This window comes from Myotis brandtii, unplaced genomic scaffold (assembly GCF_000412655.1).
Source record: "Myotis brandtii unplaced genomic scaffold, ASM41265v1 scaffold165, whole genome shotgun sequence".
Taxonomy (NCBI): Eukaryota; Metazoa; Chordata; class Mammalia; order Chiroptera; family Vespertilionidae; genus Myotis; species Myotis brandtii.
In genome coordinates this window covers 9,812,150-9,832,218 of record NW_005356042.1, presented here as the reverse complement: position 1 = coordinate 9,832,218, position 20,069 = coordinate 9,812,150, and the positions used below count along the sequence as shown (strand labels likewise).

General features: G+C 41.0%; 1 protein-coding gene across 1 annotated transcript in view; it reads left to right on the top strand.

The window, feature by feature from the left end:
- The window catches only part of HSD17B2 (hydroxysteroid (17-beta) dehydrogenase 2), a 57,200-nt gene extending 54,959 nt beyond the window's left edge, over positions 1-2,241 (top strand). The window contains exon 5 of the mRNA XM_005862576.2: positions 1,807-2,241. Within this exon, the coding sequence (XP_005862638.1) occupies positions 1,807-2,168 (362 nt within the window). The 3' untranslated portion in view covers positions 2,169-2,241. The remainder of the gene's footprint in view (positions 1-1,806) is intronic.
- The last annotated feature ends 17,828 nt before the right edge of the window (positions 2,242-20,069 follow it).

Here is a 20,069-nt window from a genome sequence, read left to right as displayed (position 1 = left end):
CTTCTTCGCCCGTGGTCTGGGCCGCACCTGGAGCAGAGCCCTTTCTTCCTAAGCAGCAAACATGGCCCAGGGCTCCGGGGATGCAGTGCCCATGCCAAGGCCGGGCTCGAGGCCAGCGCGCTTGCCTGCCCTCTCCTCCCACCGAACCTCAGGTGCAGCGGCCTCCAGGCCGCCACCAGCCAGCCCGCCTGCCCCTTCTCCTGGCTGGCAGGGCGGCCCCTCACCTACAGGCAGCCAGCCAGCGCTCTGCTCCGGCAGGTCCATGGTGGAGGCTTCGCCCAGGGCCACCGGGCACTTCTTCCCCCAACCGGCTTTGTCAGGAAGGACTTCCGGACGGTCACCCGGAATACATCCGGTCTAATTAGCATACTACCCTTTTATTAGTATAGAAGATGTTTGTATGAACAAGGGGGAAATGTCGAAAGATACACAAAAACTATAGGTTGCCTCAGGAGATTAACTTTACAAGCATGTATATAAACCTCCTTACCCAAGGCTATTTTTTCCATTGATCCTTAGGGAGAGAAAGAGAAACATCGCCATGAGAGAGACTCATCAATTGGTTGCCTCCCACATGAGCCCTGACAGGGGCCAGGGATCAAACCTGCAAATGAGGTACCTGCCCTTGGCCAGGAATTGAACCTGCAACCCTTAAGTCCACGGGCCAGTGCTCCAACCACTGAGTCAAACTGGCCAGAGCTATATACATATTTTATATGTAATACATATTATAGTGTGTACATTATATATTTTTTCTTTTTTTTAAAAAAAATCCTCACTTGAGGAAATTTTTTCCATTGATTTCTAGAGAGAGTGGAAGAGAGGATAAAAGAGAGGGAGGAGCGGGGGAGAGAGAGAGAAACAAATTGATTGGTTGCCTCCCCAATGGGTCCCTGCCAGGGCTGGGGAACCTGCAATAGAGGTAATTGCCCTTGATTGGGAATCGAACCTGAGACTGTTTGGTCTGCAGGCTGATGCTCTAACCACTTAGCTAACCGGCCAGGTCTGTACATTATAGTATATGTTGTATATAATACTCATGAAAAGGTATGTACTGAACTATTTGTGACAGCACAATTTCTAAGCGCTTCAAATTGAAAACAGCTCAGATACCCATCACAATATAATGGATATAAGCAATTTATGGTATGTATATACAATGGAAAATTATTCAGCTATGAGAATGACCACATAGTATCATGGATGAACCTCTCCTTATATAATTGATTCCACTTATATAATGTCCAAAGCCAGGCACTCTATTCTGTTCATTGGGACAGTGGCTCCTGGGAAGAGGGCTGAGAGTGGGGGCTTGAGGGTGGTTTGTCCTTTTCTCTTTTTTATTAATATATTTTTATTTATTTCAGAGAGAGAAAGAGAGAGGGAGAGAGAGATTGAAACATCAATGATGAGAGAGAATCATTGATTGGCTGCCTCCTGCATGCCTCCTACTGGGGATGGAGCCCGAAACCCAGGCATGTGCCCTTGACTGGAATTGGATACGGGACTCTTCAGTCTGCAGGCTGACGCTCTATCCATTGAGCCAAACCAGATAAGGTGATTTGTCCTTTACTTGATCTGGTTGCTGGTTATACGGGCTATTCAGTTTGTGAAAACTCTGTCATCTGTGCAGTTTTCTGTAAAAAAATTATATAATAAATATTATAAATTATATATTTGAAAAGGTGTTTGGGAATGCTGGTCCTTCTCAACAGAAGCCAATTCACAAGGGCCTGCTTGCCCTTAGGGGGCCATACCTGTTCTGGCCCTGCAGCATCTGAGCCTCCCTTTCCTCTGGCATCTCAGATATCACAGGCACAAGTGAAATGCAGGACAAGCTGGAGAAAGACATCCTGGACCACCTCACCCCTGACGTGCAGGAGGAGTACGGCCAGGACTATATCCTTGCGCAAAAGAATGTTTTCAACGCAGTCTCTACTTACGCCAGCTCTGACGTGTCCCCTGTGCTCCAGGACATCCAGCACGCCATCTCTGCCAAGAGCCCCTTCACCTTTTACACGCCAGGGTCAGGGGCTTACTTGTGGTTATGCTTTGTTTCTTTTAGCCCCACTGGCATATTTGATTATTTTAACAAAAAATTTAATTACTTTAATAATGGTACACCTAGAATACTAAGCATGCCTAACTGGAAGAATAAGGCCATGTAGGCAAATACGTGAAAAATGTTGTCATCCTGGAGTGAAAGAGAAGCCAGTTTCCCATTAAAGTTGTGGTTTCCTATCTTGCATTTCCTGTGAACTCTGTTGGGTGAATGGGACCAATGTACTGGTGAGAAGGCTGGAGGGTAGAAATGACCACCATGAAGAGTACTGATTGAGTGCCAACTCTGCACCAGATACATTCCAGATATTCTCTCATCTAGTTCTCATCAGAGAACCGAGGTAGGTATCTTCACCGCTATGTAATGGGTAAGAAAATTAAGGATCAGGAAGGTTAAGTTCCTAGTTCATTGTCACACAGCTATCAAAAGGCAGAGCTAGAATTGAAATCCAGATTGGACTACACAGTCTGCCAGGAGAGAAGGAAGTGAAGAGACATGATTTTTTAAAAAGGGGGTGGATGTGGGACGCGGCTATAGGGTTAAGCCTCTGACTGACCTGTTGGCAAAGTCACAAACAAGTCCCAGCTTAGAGGGCACAGTCCTCTTAGCATAATTAGGCTTGACCTTATGACACCCCCTAGATCTTATCTGGGAAGCTAATGGGCTGACGTAGGTGCAGGAAGTGGCCCAAACAAGTGAAACTCACAAGAACAGTGTAACTATGGTAACCACTACCTTGTTTACCTCTGACTATAAAATAAAGGCTCAGCTTGCCTCTGGATCTTGCTCTGTGGCCTCAGCCAGGCACAGGGAAGATCCACCGAGACTAAAGAGAGCTATGCTGATCATCTGAACGCTGTCTCCGTGTAAACATTCTTCGCTGACTTCGTCCACACCTTTGGGAACCCCTGGCCCGCTGGGGCTGGACCCCAGCATATGGATCTTTCTCTGTGGCCTCAGCCAGGCATCTGACGCCCGAACAGGCTGAACAGGGTTCCCCTGGGTAAGCCCCTCTCCCCATTGAGAACCCCCACACTCAGGATGGATAGGACTCCACCAGGGTGCTGCAGACCCCCCTATAGACGATAAGTAGGGTAAGAAGGTGGATAGTACAGAACTTAGATTGAGAAGATGTGCCATACTGAGTCTAAAGGAAAAAGACTCTGTATTGATCTTTTAACACATATGCTTGCTAGCAGAGGAGTTAAGGTTACTCCCAGTCAGATGGAATGTTTTATACAAGAAGTATGTCTATGCTTTTCTGAGGAAGGAAAGGTGCTGGAAAGGTAAATGTAGAGGCATGGGAGAAGGTAGGCCCAAGGAGCCTTATTCTTAACCCCACTGCAGCCTTTCCACCCCGGGAAAGTGCAGGATTGGCAAGCTCTCCCTGGGGTGATAGATCAGGACTCAGGTAATAGCGGAAAGCGCCAATCCTACTCTTAAAATGGATATAAGAGAGCATTTGGGGTTTATTTAAATTATCCAGGTAATCAGGATAATTTCCCCATCTTCAAATCTTTAATTTAATCACATCAGCAAAATCCCTTTTACTGTGTGAGCCAATACCTTTTCTTTAAACTATTTTAAATTGGGCTTCAATCTTTTGCAATAGAGTTAATTCCTGACAAATACACACTCTAGGGAAGGGTTCAATGAAGAATAAGTAATAAAATAAATGCTTGACAGAAAAAAAAATAGGCAAGACAGCAATGTCCTAGGGGAGAAAGTAAGAGACCAAAGGAAAAAAGGATATTAAGGTGGGAAGGTGGGTGATATTATTATTCATTAACCCTCTTTTATAGAAAAGCATTTTTTTTTTCAATTGCAATTTCTTTGGGGACTTTATCTCCAAAGCCTGTAAGCATGGCTCTTCTGAAACAAGGTGAAACAAAATCCTTAATGAGCTCAGGGTGGAAACCAAATATTTCAGCTGATCTCTGGCAATTCTAGATTCTTGGAATCATGCTTGGTGAGAATATCATCTAGCACAGGGGTGGGCAAACTTTTTGACTCGAGGGCCACAATGGGTTCTTAAACTGGACCGGAGGGCCGGAACAAAAGCATGGATGGAGTGTTTGTGTGAACTAATATAAATTCAAAGTAAACATCATTACATAAAAGGGTATGGTCTTTTTTTTTTTTTTTAGTTTTATTCATTTCAAACGGGCCGGATCCGGCCCGCGGACCGTAGTTTGCCACGGCTGAAGCATGATAAAATACTTAGTCTTGAATCATCAAAAAAACTTCTACCATATTGCAAAACATGGAAATGACTTCTACCATATTGCAAAACATGGAAATGACTAAAGAGAGAATCCCAGCCATGAAAAACAGGAAGATCAACAAGCAAATTGAATGCTTTTATCCTAAGCTATTTGTTCTTCTCAGGTTATTCTATCTGTATGAGGGTGTTCTGGTCAGCAGGTAATTGCCCAGGGGATTTTACCACAGAGATATTTTTGTTTAGCTTCACTTTCTGTTCTTCCTCCTATTTTGACAATAGGTAATTATTCACTGCTGGATGTAATGGAACCTCTGTCTTTGGCATTGCCCTGTGCTCTCTCTCTTCTGACCATCCAAGATGAACTGATTCTACATAGAGAAGGTATTAATTCGAAACATGCCATTTTTTTATTTGGGTATGATTTTTAGGCAAGACAAATATTTGTGCAAGAAATTGTCATTGAGAAACACAAAACTCACACTTTTATCTCAAGTACCCATGGGGAATAGCAAAACAGAAATGAAAAATCAGAAGAGGGGTAGGCCAATACATGGCACTGGCATTGTAATGCTGGATTTGGTAGGCAGGTTTGGGGGGCTGTGTTCAGTATCCACTTACCTTCCTATGTGGAAGTCATTCCCCAGAGTGTGAGAGATCTTGGTGGAAAGCAGTGCTTTTCCTCTAACTACAGAAGCCAGAGGTCTAAATCCTGCCTCTTTCAGTATTTTAGCCTCTAGAATTTGGGCATCACAAACAAATGTATGACCTTCCTAGGATATGGAATGTCAACTGAAGGAAATGAAGAATACTGGTGGCAGTTTCCCATGAATAAAATAGTAGTTGTTGTATTTCCTCTTTCTTGGAGACACTTGGTCCCAACAACCCAATTTTTCAAGCCTGATCTTGTAGCCTTGCCTTGATTATGTGAATCATATATCCTATATAATAAAGAGTTAATATGTAATCACACCAGATGGCGGAATGACCTTCTGGAACGACCAGTGGAGGGGGGCGGGGCAGGGCCTGGGCCACGAGGCCCCGGGGCTGCTAGGGCCAAGCCCCTTGCATGAATTTCGTGCATCGGGCCTCTAATATAAATATTATATATATATTCAAATAACTCACATTTTGTTCAAAGACAGCCAGAACTCAGTTTCTGTTACTTGCAACCACAACATTCTAATTTATATCATCATCATTACCACAACACACAAACCCACTCCCGAAACACATCCCCACATATTCATGGGTCCTTAGTGTAAATGGCTCCAAGAAGGATGCACCCTCTACAGAGAGGGATGCTGTGTACACTTCCCCTGTGCACCATCCCCGTAGCTCTCTCCTCCTCTTTGCTCTGTCTAGGACTCTGCCCCACCTATAGGGACACAGTAGGATGGGGTCCCAGGCAGGTCCTGGATGTCCATCTCTTCTTTTTGGTTTCCACTGAAAAACATCTTCATAATCCCAGATCCTGAAATGGCCTCCCCCAGAGTGAAGGCTGTGGGCTATCCTCCAAGGGATGAGACTAAGATTTGACCTGGACAGATTAAGAGAAATGAAAGAGAAAAAGTCGTTTAAAGAAACACTTTTCAGAGAGGCCTATAAAAAGAACTGGGTGGACTCTACTAGTCTCTTCCTGCTTTAAGACCAAAGGATTGCTCTCCCCTCCCCTGCATAGTGTTTTGTTTTGTGTTTGGAATTCTGGCTAATATTGCTCCAAAAATGTCACACTCCTGGTGGCAGAGCAGCAAGGTGGTATAATATGGGCATTTTTGGAATTACACAGTGTTATGAACTGAATGTGTCCCCCAAAATTCATATGTTGAAATTTTAACCCTCAGTGTGATGGTATTAGGAGGTGGCACCTTCAGGAAGTGATTAGGTCATGAGAGTGGAGCCCTTGTGATGAGATTAGAGCCCCTACAAGAAGCAAAAGGAGAGAGAGAATGCTTTTCTCTCTGCCATGTGAGGATGCAAGAAGATGGCCACCTGCAAACCAGGAAACAGCCCCTCACCAGACACCAGATCTGCCAGGACCTTGATCTTGGACTTCCAAAACTCAAGCACTGTGAGAAATAAATGTTTACTGTTTAAACCATCCAGTCTAAAGTATTTCGTTATTCTAGCTGGAACTGACTAAGATGTGTAGCCTTAGGTTCAAATCCTGAGTCTGCTGTTCAACAATTGGGTGACCATAAGCAAGATTTTTAACTTCTCTGCATCTTAAGGGTTTTTTTTTCCTTTCTACTCTAAAAACAGGGGCAATGGTCATGCTAATCTCATAAAGTTGTGAGGACAAGATGGGATAGTAATGCAAAGAGTTTAGTAATAAGGCCTGGCATTGAACTAGGGACCCATATATGTTGGAATGATCATTATTTTCTTTTTTTTTTTTTTGTATTTGAGCACATTTTCTGTGGAAACGAGGTCACTTTGGTATGTCCTTTCTAGGTTGAGGTCCAATGGTGGGAAGGCCAACATGGCCCTAAATCTTTGCAGCCAGGACTTACAGAACACTCTGACCCAAGTGGGGACTACCACTGCTGATTGCCTAATGCCCCTCCCTCCTATGAGAGCACAGGGAGTCTTTCACGGGCAAACAATAAAGTTTGTACCTCTTACTTTTCCTGATAATGATTTCTATTGCCTTTCATTTAATCTAACAATAATTTATGGCTTCCTATGTGCTGCCAGAAACTCTGCTGAGCAATTTACTTGGATTAACCAATTCAAGCCTTACAGCAACCTCATGCATAGGTACTATCATCATCTCCATTTTAATTTTTGTTTTATTAAAAATATTTTTTAAATTTATTTTAGGGAGAGAGAGAAAGAGTAACATCAATTTGTTGTTCTACTTGTTTATGCATTCATTGGTTGATTCTTTTATGTGCCCTGACCAAGGGATTAAACCTGCAATCTTGGCGTATTGGGGACAATGCTCTAACCAACTGAGCTGCCTGGCCAGGGCTCATCATCTCCATTTTTAGATTAGAAATCAGGCTTAGCAGTTGACTTACCCAAAGTTGCATAGCTAGTAGGTAGTAGAACAAAGTTATTTTTTTTTATTGAGTTCAAATATACATAACAACAAATTTACTATTTTGCCCATTTTTAAGGGTACAAGTCAGTAGCATTAAGTACATTCACAAAGTTGTACAACCATCACCACTCTCCATTTCCAGAACTTTTCCATCATCCCAAGAATTGAGCTTTTTAAGCTGAGTTTAACTTCTAATTCATGAAAGGAGCAATTGTGCAGTGGTTAAGAGCATGAATTCTTCCAGTGTTCAAATCTCAGTTCTGCCATTGATGAGCTATGAGAGCTGGGGAAGTTACTTATGCCTAGTGCCTCAGCACCTTCATCTGTAAATGGAAAAGATGGTAATTAATGGTGCCTCTTTCCTAGAGTGGTTATCATATTAAATAACTTACGCTATATTAAGTACTTAGAACTCACCTGGTAAGTAGTAGGCACCCAATAAGCATTGGTTATTATTGTTCCATATTGATAATTATAGGGTCCTGTGGAAATGATGGGACAGGAGCTAGAACAGGGCATTAGGAAAGATGTTGGGATGTGGAGGGTTTGGGACTACATAACGTTTTATTCAAGCTGACTTCTTTGAGTTGGACTTGAAGTGATATATCACTTCTTTACATAATGTTGGTGGGATTTCATTAGATCACTAAAATTTCCTCTGGTGTTGAAAGGCAACATGACCTCTCTCATCACTAGAGAACTGGGTGGCCCCTGCAGGCTACTAATAACACACATGAACATCTCTACTGACAGAGCTGGCTCCCTGGTAGATGAAGAGCCTGGGATGAGCTGCAGAATGTAAGCCTGTGTAGACAACATCCTCAAACCCCTCTCGTCCTCTGGACTCTAGGCCAGGAACCTAAAACACATGACTTTCACTTCACTTACCTCTCCTTTCACATGTCAAGGAATAATTTTCAGAAGATATTGAAATCGCATGCAAATACACAATGAGCATGCATCAAAGTTTTCTTTAACTCATTGAGATGGCAAAGCTGGCTTCAGAGAGGATATAGAAACTGATATGGAAAATATAGCGCTCTTATAATAAAAGAATGCTAAAATTAGGTACAAAACTGGTCAAGGTTCTACAAAGCAATACTCTATATTCTTTGTGTCTATATTCTCTACTGATCAGAGTTGATAAAAATCATTTGAACCCTATACATTTTCTCCAAATTAATATCTACTGGGTCCTTTTAAGTTGTAAGTTGAACAAAGTCCCATTTCCTTAGAGTTAAGTAGTCCTGAGATAGTCTTTTAGACAGTGCTCTAAATTGATACTAAAAAGACTACAGGCATTTTTTGCCTTATTTCCAAGTTTTAGATGATGTTTTCATAACAAAAACCAAGGTAAAAATTTCTAAGCAATCAGAAATCTTTTTCTATCAAACCTATAAAAGGCCTCAGATGATTTTTCTGCACTGTGCTCCACATAGCCAATGCCAATTAATGAGAACTGATGCAAGGGTGGAAAGTGATTAGTCATCCAGCCCTCAATGATGACCATGGCTTGGTTTAGAAGTTCTAGAACAGTGGTTCTCAACCTTTCTAATGCCGCGACCCTTTAATACAGTTCCTCATATTGTGGTGACCCCCAACCATAAAATTATTTTTGTTGCTACTTCATAACTGTAATTTTGCTACTGTTATGAATCGTAATGTAAATATCTGATATGCAGGATCTATTTTCATTGTTATAAATTGAACATAATTAAAGCATAGTGATTAATCACAAAAACAATGTGTAATTATATATGTGTTTTCCAATGGTCTTAGGTGACCCCTGTGAAAGGGTCTTCGACCCCCAAAGGGGTCGCGACCCACAGGTTGAGAACCGCTGTTCTAGACAGCTTCTCCCATGACTGGCTGAGGCTATTGCAATGACTCAGCCAAAGCTCTGGCTTAGCCATGAGGAAAGACATCTCTCATGGAAGGAAAGTAAAAGGCCAAAGAAAGTGGGAAGAAAAGCTCTATTTTTCATTCTAGGTGGATGTTCGCTTGTTTTTCCCAAGTCAGGATTGGACAGAGCCCTTTAGCTTACTCCAGTGGGTTGTTTTGATTGTATTGGATGTAGAGAGTTGTATGTTAAATGGGTGAGGAGCTTGCAAGGGGATGAGAGATTTGTTCTTAGTTATGTTGGGTGCTTTTAGTGACCTTATAGAGTGTATGGTCCCTCCATCCAGTACATGGACCTGTTGTAATCAAGAGAAACTGGAAGATTAGAACCCAGGAGTAGAAGCAATCATCTTTCATTCATTTCCAGGCATCCATTATGTGCCAAGCTTTATCAAAGTCTTTTGGAAATCCTCGGAGAACCTCTCCCTTAGAAGGATCATGGGGCCTGGCCTTGTGGTATACTACTCCATACAAGTTTCTTAAGTGAGCTATACTAAGCCCTATGTGCCTCTTCACATAAAGGCATGTCTATCTGTAGTGAGAGAGAAGACTTTAGGCAGTGTGCCAATGTCCTTTGTTGAAATGTTATTTCTCATAATTACACAGCTTTCAGATTGTCAACAGAATTTCCTCCTTGAAAATTACACTAGACATTTATATTTCTATGCAAAATTGGGGAAAAGATAGCTCACCAATATTTCAAATAAGGTAAAAGAACGCTAATTCAGTGTCATCATGGGTCTTCATTTTTGTCCTATGTGAAATGATAAGAAGGGACAGAACATTTTCCCTGTCAGGACAGCTGTGAATAGACAATTGAGGAAAAGCATAAGGAAAGCACAAGAAGGCAGAGGCTATAAACTGAGCAGGTAACACCTGGCACTGTAATTTGTATGCAGCAACAGGAAAGTAGGATATGTGACATCTCTGTGTCTTGGTGTCCTGTGACTTCTGCTTCATTGTTACATAAGAGTGAAATGAGTTACTGTGTAGTGGCAGGAATATTCCAAGCCTTACCTCAGACTTCTGAGGGTCAGTCTCTACGAAGACATTATGAGAGAGTGTCAACAAGAGAAACACCCCAAGATTGACGGAAACAAGACAAAAAAGATATACCATGCAAGTACAAGCCAAACATAAGTTGGTATAGCAACAAAGTAGAGTTTCAGAGAGGAAGCAATTCATATATTATATATCCTGCACACCTGGACTGGAGCCCGAATGTTTCTGCTCTATGATTCCTGGCCACTGTGCCTTCTCTGATCTGCTCTGAAGGTATAAATGCTAAGCCAGGTTATGGCTGGCCACTTTGCCCGCCCAGCCACACTGTTCAAAGGAGCCATATTTCAACACCAAACCTCAGGTTTTCTCTTTCATTTCTCCAACTCTTTCTCCCACTCAACAGGTTTTTGCACCAGACATGGTGCTAGATATTAGGGGTACATAAGGGGACAAAACCAATGGATCCCTGCTCTCTGGGAATTGACAGCGTAATGGGGAAGATTAACATGCAGCAACTAACTAAATAAAGTTGTTTGATATAAACATGATCAGTGCTATTAAGTTTGAGTGTGCAGAGAGCTCTTTATATTAGTATACCTATCCAAGGGGTTCCTGATGTTAGCTGTTTCATTAGGGCTCCAACTACTAAGCCAATCAGCACTGGTTCTTCTAAAACAGCGGTTCTCAACCTGTGGGTCGCGACCCCTTTGGCGGTTGAACGACCCTTTCACAGGGGTCGTCTAAGACCATCCTGCATATCAGATATTTACATTACGATTCATAACAGTAGCAAAATTACAGTTACGAAGTAGCATCGAAAATAATTTTATGGTTGGGTCACAACATGAGGAGCTGTATTTAAAGGGCCAGAAGGTTGAGAACCACTGTTCTAAAAGAACCCAGTAAAGGAAGAAACCCTTATGACCTGGAGGTGTAAGAAGGCTAATAGCTCTCCCCTGAATAACTGCTTGACATTCCAGGGTGTTCAACTGACTCTAACTCTTCCTAGACTATTCAGAAGCAACTTCAATCCCCATCTAATATGTATAGGAATGATTCTCCCTGACCTGATCAGAAAGTCAGCCCCAATGTAGGGGCGCAGCACCCAGGTCCACAGGCCCTGGATCACAAGAGGAGCTTGTGTTTTGGTCTGAGCTGACAAACTGCAGAATTTGTTTGATCTGGTCATTGGGTGTTTTTTTTTCTTCTTCTTTTTAAATCTGTTTGTTTTTGTTAATCTTCACCTGAGGATATTTTTTCATTGTTTTTATTTTAGAGGGGAAGAGAGAGAGAGAGAGCGAGAGAGAGAAACATTGATATGAGAGCATTAAACATCAATGATGAGAGAGAATCATTGATCAGCTACCTCATGCTACTGGGGATCGAGCCTGCAACCCAGGCATGTGCCCTTGACCGGAATTGAACCCAGGCTCCTTCAGTCTGCAGGGTGATGCTCTATCCACTGAGCAAAACCAGCTAGGGCTTTCCATTGATTTTTAAAGAGAGTAGAAGGGAAAAGGAGATACACAGAGAGAGAAACATCAATTGCTTGCCTCCTGGACATGTCCCAACCAGGGCCAGAGACTGAGCCTGCAACTGAAGTACATGCCTTTAACCAGAATCGAACCCAGGACCCTTCAGTCCGAGGGCCACTGCTCTATCCACTGAACCAAACCAGCTAGAGCTGGTCGTTAGTTTTGAAACACCTGGGCACAGGCCAGGTGGCATAGACCTGAGAGGGAGTGAGGGCATCTCTGGTCCAAGCTAAATGAATGGATGCAACTTGCCGGGCAGGGCTATGGATGATTTTCATAAAACATTTAGCTCACTGATCATTGATAATTGGCCTCATTGAAAATTGGCTCATGTCTTTAAGCTGCCTTTTTTTCAGACCTACTCAGAGAAGCCTGTAAAACAAGGCCACTTTGCCTTTGCCTTCCAGGACCTCAAAGTCCTGAATGCTGTAGGAATTCTGAATCCAGCCAAAGCCACTATCCCTTCCTGTCTTCCCCAGGCTAAGGTGTCTTCCCCAGGCTAAGTTTTTTCCCCTGCTGGCTGGTGTGGCTCAGTGGTTGAGCATCAATCTATGATCCAGGAGGTCACAGTTTGATTCCTGATCGGGGCACATACCTGGGTTGTGGGCTCAGTCCCCAGTGTGGGGCATACAGGAGGCAGCCGATCAATGATTCTCTCTCATCATTGATGTTTTTATCTCTCTCTCCCTCTCCCTTCCTGTCTGAAATCAATAAAAATGTATGTAAAAAATTATTGACTATATATGTATGGGTCTATTTTTGGACAGTCTTCTATTCCATGTATCTATCTGTCTATGCTATGCCAATGCCATATGCTTCTTTTTTATTTCTCTTTTTCTGTCTCTTATTGGATTACTTAAGTTAATTTGTTTGTTTTACTTCCTAGTTTTAACTTGACCATATTCTATTTCAGTTCCTTTGATGGTTACTCAAATTTTTAACATGTGCACTTAATGTTATATTTTAAATAATATTATCTATATAAATTTGTATTTCTAGTCTCCTCTTGAATAAGATGAGGACCTTAGCACAATTTAACTTCCCGCAAAATGCTTCCTTCCCATCTTCCATGTTCTTTTTTCTTGTATTATTTTAAAACCTGACAGACTATTTATAATAAATGAATATTTAAAATTTCTAAATAACTACACAATGTACAATCAATTCATGTTTAGATTTTCCAACCAATTTTTGCTGATTTCTGACCTCACTAATTCTCATCTTATGACACAATATTGTCATTATTTTTCTAAGTTCATTCATCAGTACTTCTTTCTAGGAGCAATAATAACTCTTGATCTCTGGGTTTGTGCAAACAAATTTCAATCTAAAATTCTATACTCAAATGAACTATTTATCATCAAGTGTGATTCCATTTCTAAACATGAGTTCAAGATCTAGTTCTCAAAAGATTTATCTTGTCTAGAGTCACACATGCACCACACAGGTTTTTTTTTTTAAGACTTTTTTTTTTAAGAGAAGCTTTAGGTTCACAGCAAAATTGAGAGGAAAGTATAGAGATTTCCCATATACCTTTTGTCCCCATAAGCACACAACCTACCCAGCTATTAACATTCCACACCATGGCAATAGGTTTGGTACAATTGATGAACTTACATTGGCACATCACCCAAAGTCCATAGGTTACTTTAGTGTTCACTCTCGGTTTTATATATTCTATGGGTTTGGACAAATGTATAATGCCATCATTGCAGTTCATACAGAGCATTTTCACTGCCCTAAAAATCCCCTGTGTTCCATCTAGTCTTCCTTCTTCTCCAATCCCCCGCCCCATAACCCCTGGAAACCACTGATCTATTTACTCTCTCCATAGTGTTATCTTTTCCAGAATGTCATATAATTGGACTCACATAATGTGTAGCCTTTTCAGATTGGCTTCTTTCACTTAGTAATATGCATTTAGGTTTCTTCCATGTCTTTTCAAAGCGTGATAGCTCATTTGATTTAGTGCTGAATAATATTCCACTGTCTGAATGTACCACAGTTTATCCATTCACCTACTGAAGAACATCTTGCTTGCTTCCAAGTTTTGGCAATTATGAATAAAGCTGCTATAAACATCCATGTGCAGGATTTTATGTGAACATAAGTTTTCAACTCCTTTGGGTAAACACTAAGGAGTGTGGTTGGTGGATCACATGATAAAAGTATGTTTAATTTCATAAGAAACTGCCAAAGTGGCTGCACCATTTATGTTTCCAGGCCACAGTTTTGATTTCTGTGTATTACTGTGGCTAAGTTCCCCTGGTGGCTGCTGGGACATTTTGTTTCTTGTTTTTAGCTTTGGCTATATGTTTTTAAACTTGGGGAGTAGTCTGCATCTGTGTTAGTCCTCCATCTTGAGCAGACACATTTAGAGTCAGGAACAGCACTACCCAGGTTGCAAAAACAACACATGTATAAACCTACTGTGATGAAAGGTTTGGAGAGAAGGCCCTGTGATTGTAGTGTCTTAAGGAATTGGGAGAGCTCATAAGGTAAGATGCAAAGTCAAGTCCAAATCACATGGGACCAGGATAAGAATTTGGAGTTTATTCTCAATAAAATGGAAAACCATACAAACATTTTAAATGAAGTGACATGATCAATTTCCAGATTTGCAAAGTAGTTTGGCATTTATTGCTGGCTTTCTCATTCTCTTTACTTATCTGGCTTCTGAGAGCCCCTGATTTTACTTTCATATACATATGTCTGTTTCCACAGCCTCAAGCATTTACATTTTGAGAATGCTTCCCACATCTATATATATAAAAGCCTAAGTGACTAGCTGACCGGCCGACTGGCCAGTAGCTATGATGAGCACTGATCACCAGGGGGCAGATGCTCAATGCAGGAGCTGCCAAGCTGCAGTGACTTGGCAGCTGCGGTTCTTGGGTGACACACCCAGAACCAAAGAGGAGGAGCCCGATTCCGGGGTGCATAACCCAAGAACCGTCCTCTCACAATCCAGGATCCCTCAGGGGATGTCAAAGAGCCAGTTTTGGCCCAATTCCCACAGGTCAGGCCAAGGGACCCCACTGGTGCACGAATCCATGCACCGGGCCTCTAGTTATAAATAAAGGTTTCCAACAGTAGTCTGAAGAAAAGAAGAAATCTTGTCAATGCACTGGCTTAACCATGGGTTATAAATTGCATGACTCATAGGAAACAAAAATATAATTTTCCTTAGATTTAGCTATGTTTTGTTAAATTAAAATATATTAAGTAATTATTAAAAAATGCATTGCAAGAAAAAGAGGGAGATGGAGTAGGGAACCTATAGATTAAAAGGGATTTAAATATCAACCAATCACAATGTAGAGACCTTATTTGAATCTCAATTAAATCCACAAACCGTAAAATAAATATGAAATTTGTTAGATAATTGGAAAATTTAACACTGATTAAATATTTCATGATTTAAGAAATTGTTAATTACTTTACATGTGGTAATAGTTATTTTAAAAACCCTTATCTTTTAGACATATACACTAAAATATTCCAGATCAAGTGGTATGATATATGGGATTTGATTAAAAATAATATAAAATGAGGCAAATGGGTGAAAGTACAAATGTAACAATATGGCTAATAAATAAATAATTGATGGAGGATGGAAAATGGCTACATAGGAATTTCTGATACTATTCTATCTACTTTTGTATAGGTTTGAAATTTTTCACATTGAAAATCTTTGAAAGAAATTAAAGCGATTTGTAAGTTTTAAACATTCAGAAAGAAAATTTAATAAATACAAACTCCAGATAAAATGTCTGTCATTCTTCTCCTTTCCAATAAGTCTTTTCTTGATTTTATGTATTAACTATCCATCTATCCATGATTCTATCTATCTATCTATCTATCTATCTATCTATCTATCTATCATCTATCTTTTATCTGTCTGCCTGTCTATCTATTCTTACATTATCAATAAACATTGTTTAAATGCCTGGATCCAAGTTTCTATCTGAATTTGAGTTCCCCAGAAGCATGATTTGAGGATCCATGTGCAAGCAGATTATTTTGGAGGTGCAGGAAAAACTTGGAGGATTGTAAAGAGAAAGGAAAGCCACCAAGAAGCTGCCTTATCCAGCAAGTCAGCACTGAGGGCAACTGGAGCTAAATTTCTGCAAAATTCTGCAAAATAGTGTCACACAACTCCAAATAGTCACTCCTGAGTGGTGATGGGGTGTTTTGATATCCATTCTGATCACTGATTGGTTGAGGGCTGCTTCCAGAAGAAGTTAAGTCCCTGGCACTTCCAGTGTGCTGTGCCCAGTCAGAATGCTCACCCACACATTTGGAAAGATGTTTTGGCATAGAGATGTAGTTGGGAGTTGGTCTTACTGACTGGTAAGACTTAAGGGAAATGGGCAGGGCACCAATAGCATGTACTGTAATCTGCCCTTTACACTACTCAGACTACCTGTCAGTACTTCTTCAAGGTGGCGGCCAGTCACAATGTCAAAAATGAAAACTTATAATAGTAGGATTAGTGAGACAAGTTAAAGACCCTGCTGCTGCACTGGGGTCCGATTATTCAATGAATATACATTATTTCTCTTTTCTCACACCAATTCTAGATTCCCCTTTACTTGGCAGCACTTCTGGTTGTCTAGGTTGATTATCCAGTGAAGTAACTCAGAGCTTCATCTCTGAACATTGTGAGACTCTTGTTACCAAGCCCTTGTTAGGCGGTGGTTCATGCAAGACACCATTTATTATTTTCCCTGGACATGGCGGTACCAGGAGGAGCCCCAGCGAATTCCCAGAGTACCATACATACTCCTCCCTGCCCTTGTTACGCAGCAGCAGCCTTATCTTCTCATGGCATCATCCGTGTGGATTTCTCATGCTGGTACAGTAACTCTTTCCTTTGCCTTCTGCTCCAGAGGCAGGATGAGCTTGAAAAGATCAGCAGCTGTAACTCTAGGTTTAATGGAAACTTACTGTGATCCCTAGTAGAAGTCTTCTACCTGGGAACCAGAACTTCTAGACCAAGAAAGCCGAAAGAGCTTGAAAAGATCAGCAGCTGTAACTCTAGGTTTAGTGGAAACTTACTGTGATCCCTAGTAGAAGTCTTCTATCTGGGAACCAGAACTTCTAGACCAAGAAAGCCAAAAGTTGAAGGACAGGAAGCACACATTCTCCAAGTGGGTCTTTAGAAGTGGGGGTGCTCCCCTTTCCTTCTTTGACCTCTTCATTCCTGGATCCGTGAGCATTAGTTTCTGTAAAAGCCAAGCCTGAGATGGGATTCCTGTGCAAGTGATTTATTTAGGGATGCTCGCAAGGGAAGCCTGTAGGAGAGTGAAGAAGTAAGGATAGGGCAGGGAAAGAGTCTAGACAAAGATGGTTTTTAGTAAACATGAATAGATAAATTGTTCAGGTTCAAAGGGGCCAGGGGCACCATTTCATGTCCTCCTTTCTTTATTTTTCAGTTTTTTCTTTTTTAAAAATATATATTTTTATTGTTTTTTACAGAGAGGAAGGGAGAGGGATAGAGAGTTAGAAAACATCAATGAGAGAGAAACATCAATCAGCTGCCTCTTGCACAACCCCTATCGGGGATTGAGCCCCCAACCAAGGTACATGCCCTTGACCGGAATCAAACCCGGGATCCTTTAGTCCACAGGCTGACACTCTATCCACAGAGCCAAACCAGTTAGGGCTCAGTTTATTCTTTACCAAGAAAATAAAGAGTGAGCTAGGCTACATTAGTTTCTTTGAACTAAGAGTGATTTAGCATAAATCAAGTCTAAATAAAGACAGCATAAATTCTAACATTTTAAGTTGAAAATCAGTGTGTTCTCAAGTACATCTGTTAGGGGCAGAAATATACTATTGGGGACCAGCTACAATTTGAAGACATATTAGTCATGCTCTGTTAACCATGATGGTCCTGTTCTGATTAGAGAAAGCACAATCTAACCTCCCTGGGAGAGATACATACGCCTTGGGACATGGGAGCTAACATTGGAATGCAGCCTATCCTCCTTCTGAGAACTGCCTATCATTACGGAAAGATTTACAACCTTGTGGCATCTAGTCCTGGAGGCATCTGCTCTTTACAACCCTCAGCCCCTACCTTACCTGTATTCTGGCGCCCAGGGTACCCAGAGGCACCTGCTCTCTGTGACTCCCCCACAGCCCGCATGACTTGTAACCTGTAATGATTATCCCATGCCCACTTTCCCATACCTGGAATTCCTACTTTCCCACGTCATCTTGTCCGTCTACGCATCTGGCTTATGGTGGGCTGCAGAGCAGATTTTTGTGGATGACCTGCTGCTCCCTCACAATACTGATCTTGTCCGTCTACGCATCTGGCTTATGGTGGGCTGAAGAGCAGATTTTTGTGGATGACCTGCTGCTCCCTCATAATACTGGCATATTGGAATAAACTCTCATATATGATTCAACCCTGTCTCTGCTTAATTGGCTGAAGGGACAGGCAGCCCAGATCCCTTAGTTGTCCGGTTACACACCCAGATGTCCCCTTTCCACTCCCTCCTGACCAGGGTCCAACTTTGTTATAGGAGATTTACTGAGGTGGTGAGTCAAGCTTATCTATGTTATTCTCAGGTCCTGGGCCCAGTTTTCAAAACAACCTGATGTTCTTTTCAAAACAAAATCCATAGGATCTTGAAGCAGCCTAGTTGGAGTAGTTAGGAGCATAGAGCCTGTGAGCTCATTTCTCAGTTCTGCTACTCTCCCAGACAACAAACTGCCCCAAACCTTAGAGTGTACAACCTCATAGTAGTTCTTGTGATTCTGTGGGTCAGAGAGAGAATAGAAGGAATGAGGCCTCTTTGTTTCTCTTGATGGCTCCCTCTTCCCTTTCCTCCCTTTTCTCCCCTTATTTACTCCTTCCCTCCCCTCCACTTCTTTCCCTCCCTTATTCTCTCCCTGTCTTCCTTTACCCTTTCTTCCTGCCTTCCTCCCTACATTTTCCTTTCTTCATTTTTTGTTTATTTTTCAGCAATAAAATAGAGTAAGCTAGACTACATTAGATTCTTTGAACTGAGAATAATTTAGAATAAATTAGAATTTTTGAATACAGTACAAATTCTCACTCTTTAAATTTTAAATCAATATGTTCCAACCTAGATAATTCATACTCAAAGAAAGTTTTTTTTTCTTTCTGATTATTGCTTCCTTTTGTATTTGAAACCACTGGAATCTATTTAATGTTTTAAAAAAACAGACCTCTGGATCTCTAATTATTTATAAGGAGAAGTTAAAAAGACTTCTATACTTTGTTTAATGTGAAAGTTTTACACATGGGCTCAACAAGTAACCATTTCATGGGTGATTTCAGAGCCATTCACAATTCCTACAGCAAACAAAGTAACAATGCCCTTTGAAACTTAAAAAAAAAAAATAGAAGGCAATAGTGATTCTTTTTTGTAAGCAAAATCAAACATTCATACAGTAGACTTGAAGTATATTGATAAAAACATTATGGATGTCAATTTGGTAACATCATTCAAAAGCTTTATAAAAATAAGCACATTCCTGTTCTAGGAATTTCACTGACAAATGTGATATGTTTGTACAAGGATGCTATTGAAAAACTTTGTATATATGATCTAGGGCCATAGCTTTCTGCTGAGCTGTCACATTCGGCAGGCCTCTCTGTGTGATATACTTGAAGGCATTAGTATTACAAGCCACCCACATTCTCTCCATCATCCCATCCTCAGTCTAGAAGTTCCTAGAGAATTATGTGGTGATGTTTTCAGCCCTGAATGGTCTGGGAAATATCCAACAAATCTTTCTTTTCCTTTCTTTTTATTTTCTTTTATTTTTAAACTTATTAAAAGGCAATGTTTGGGAAACTACTTGACCCTGAAATATTATATACTTGTACCCAGAAATATTATATATTGAAATATCTGTGACTGAGTGAATTGTATTTATCTTATTGGCTTCAAAGATATACTTTTAATTCTAAAAGAGTTCCTGGGTCACTAAATAAATCAATGTTAGGTTATGTCTGAAATGTATCTATCCTCATCTATGTTTGTTTGTATCATATCTAATGAAATTATAATATTTTGGTAAACTATATACCAAAATATCATGCACCTTTGATAAAAATGTTTCAATTAGTAAAGATCTTATGACTAAAAAAAACGAGACTTCAGCTCAGCTGGTGCAGCTCAGTGGTTGAGCGTCAATCTATGAACCAGGAGATCACATTTTAATCCCTGGTCAGGGCACATGCCCAGATTGTGGGCTCGATCCCCAGTGAGGGGTGTGCAGGAGGCAGCCGATCAATGATTCTCTCTCATCATTGATGTT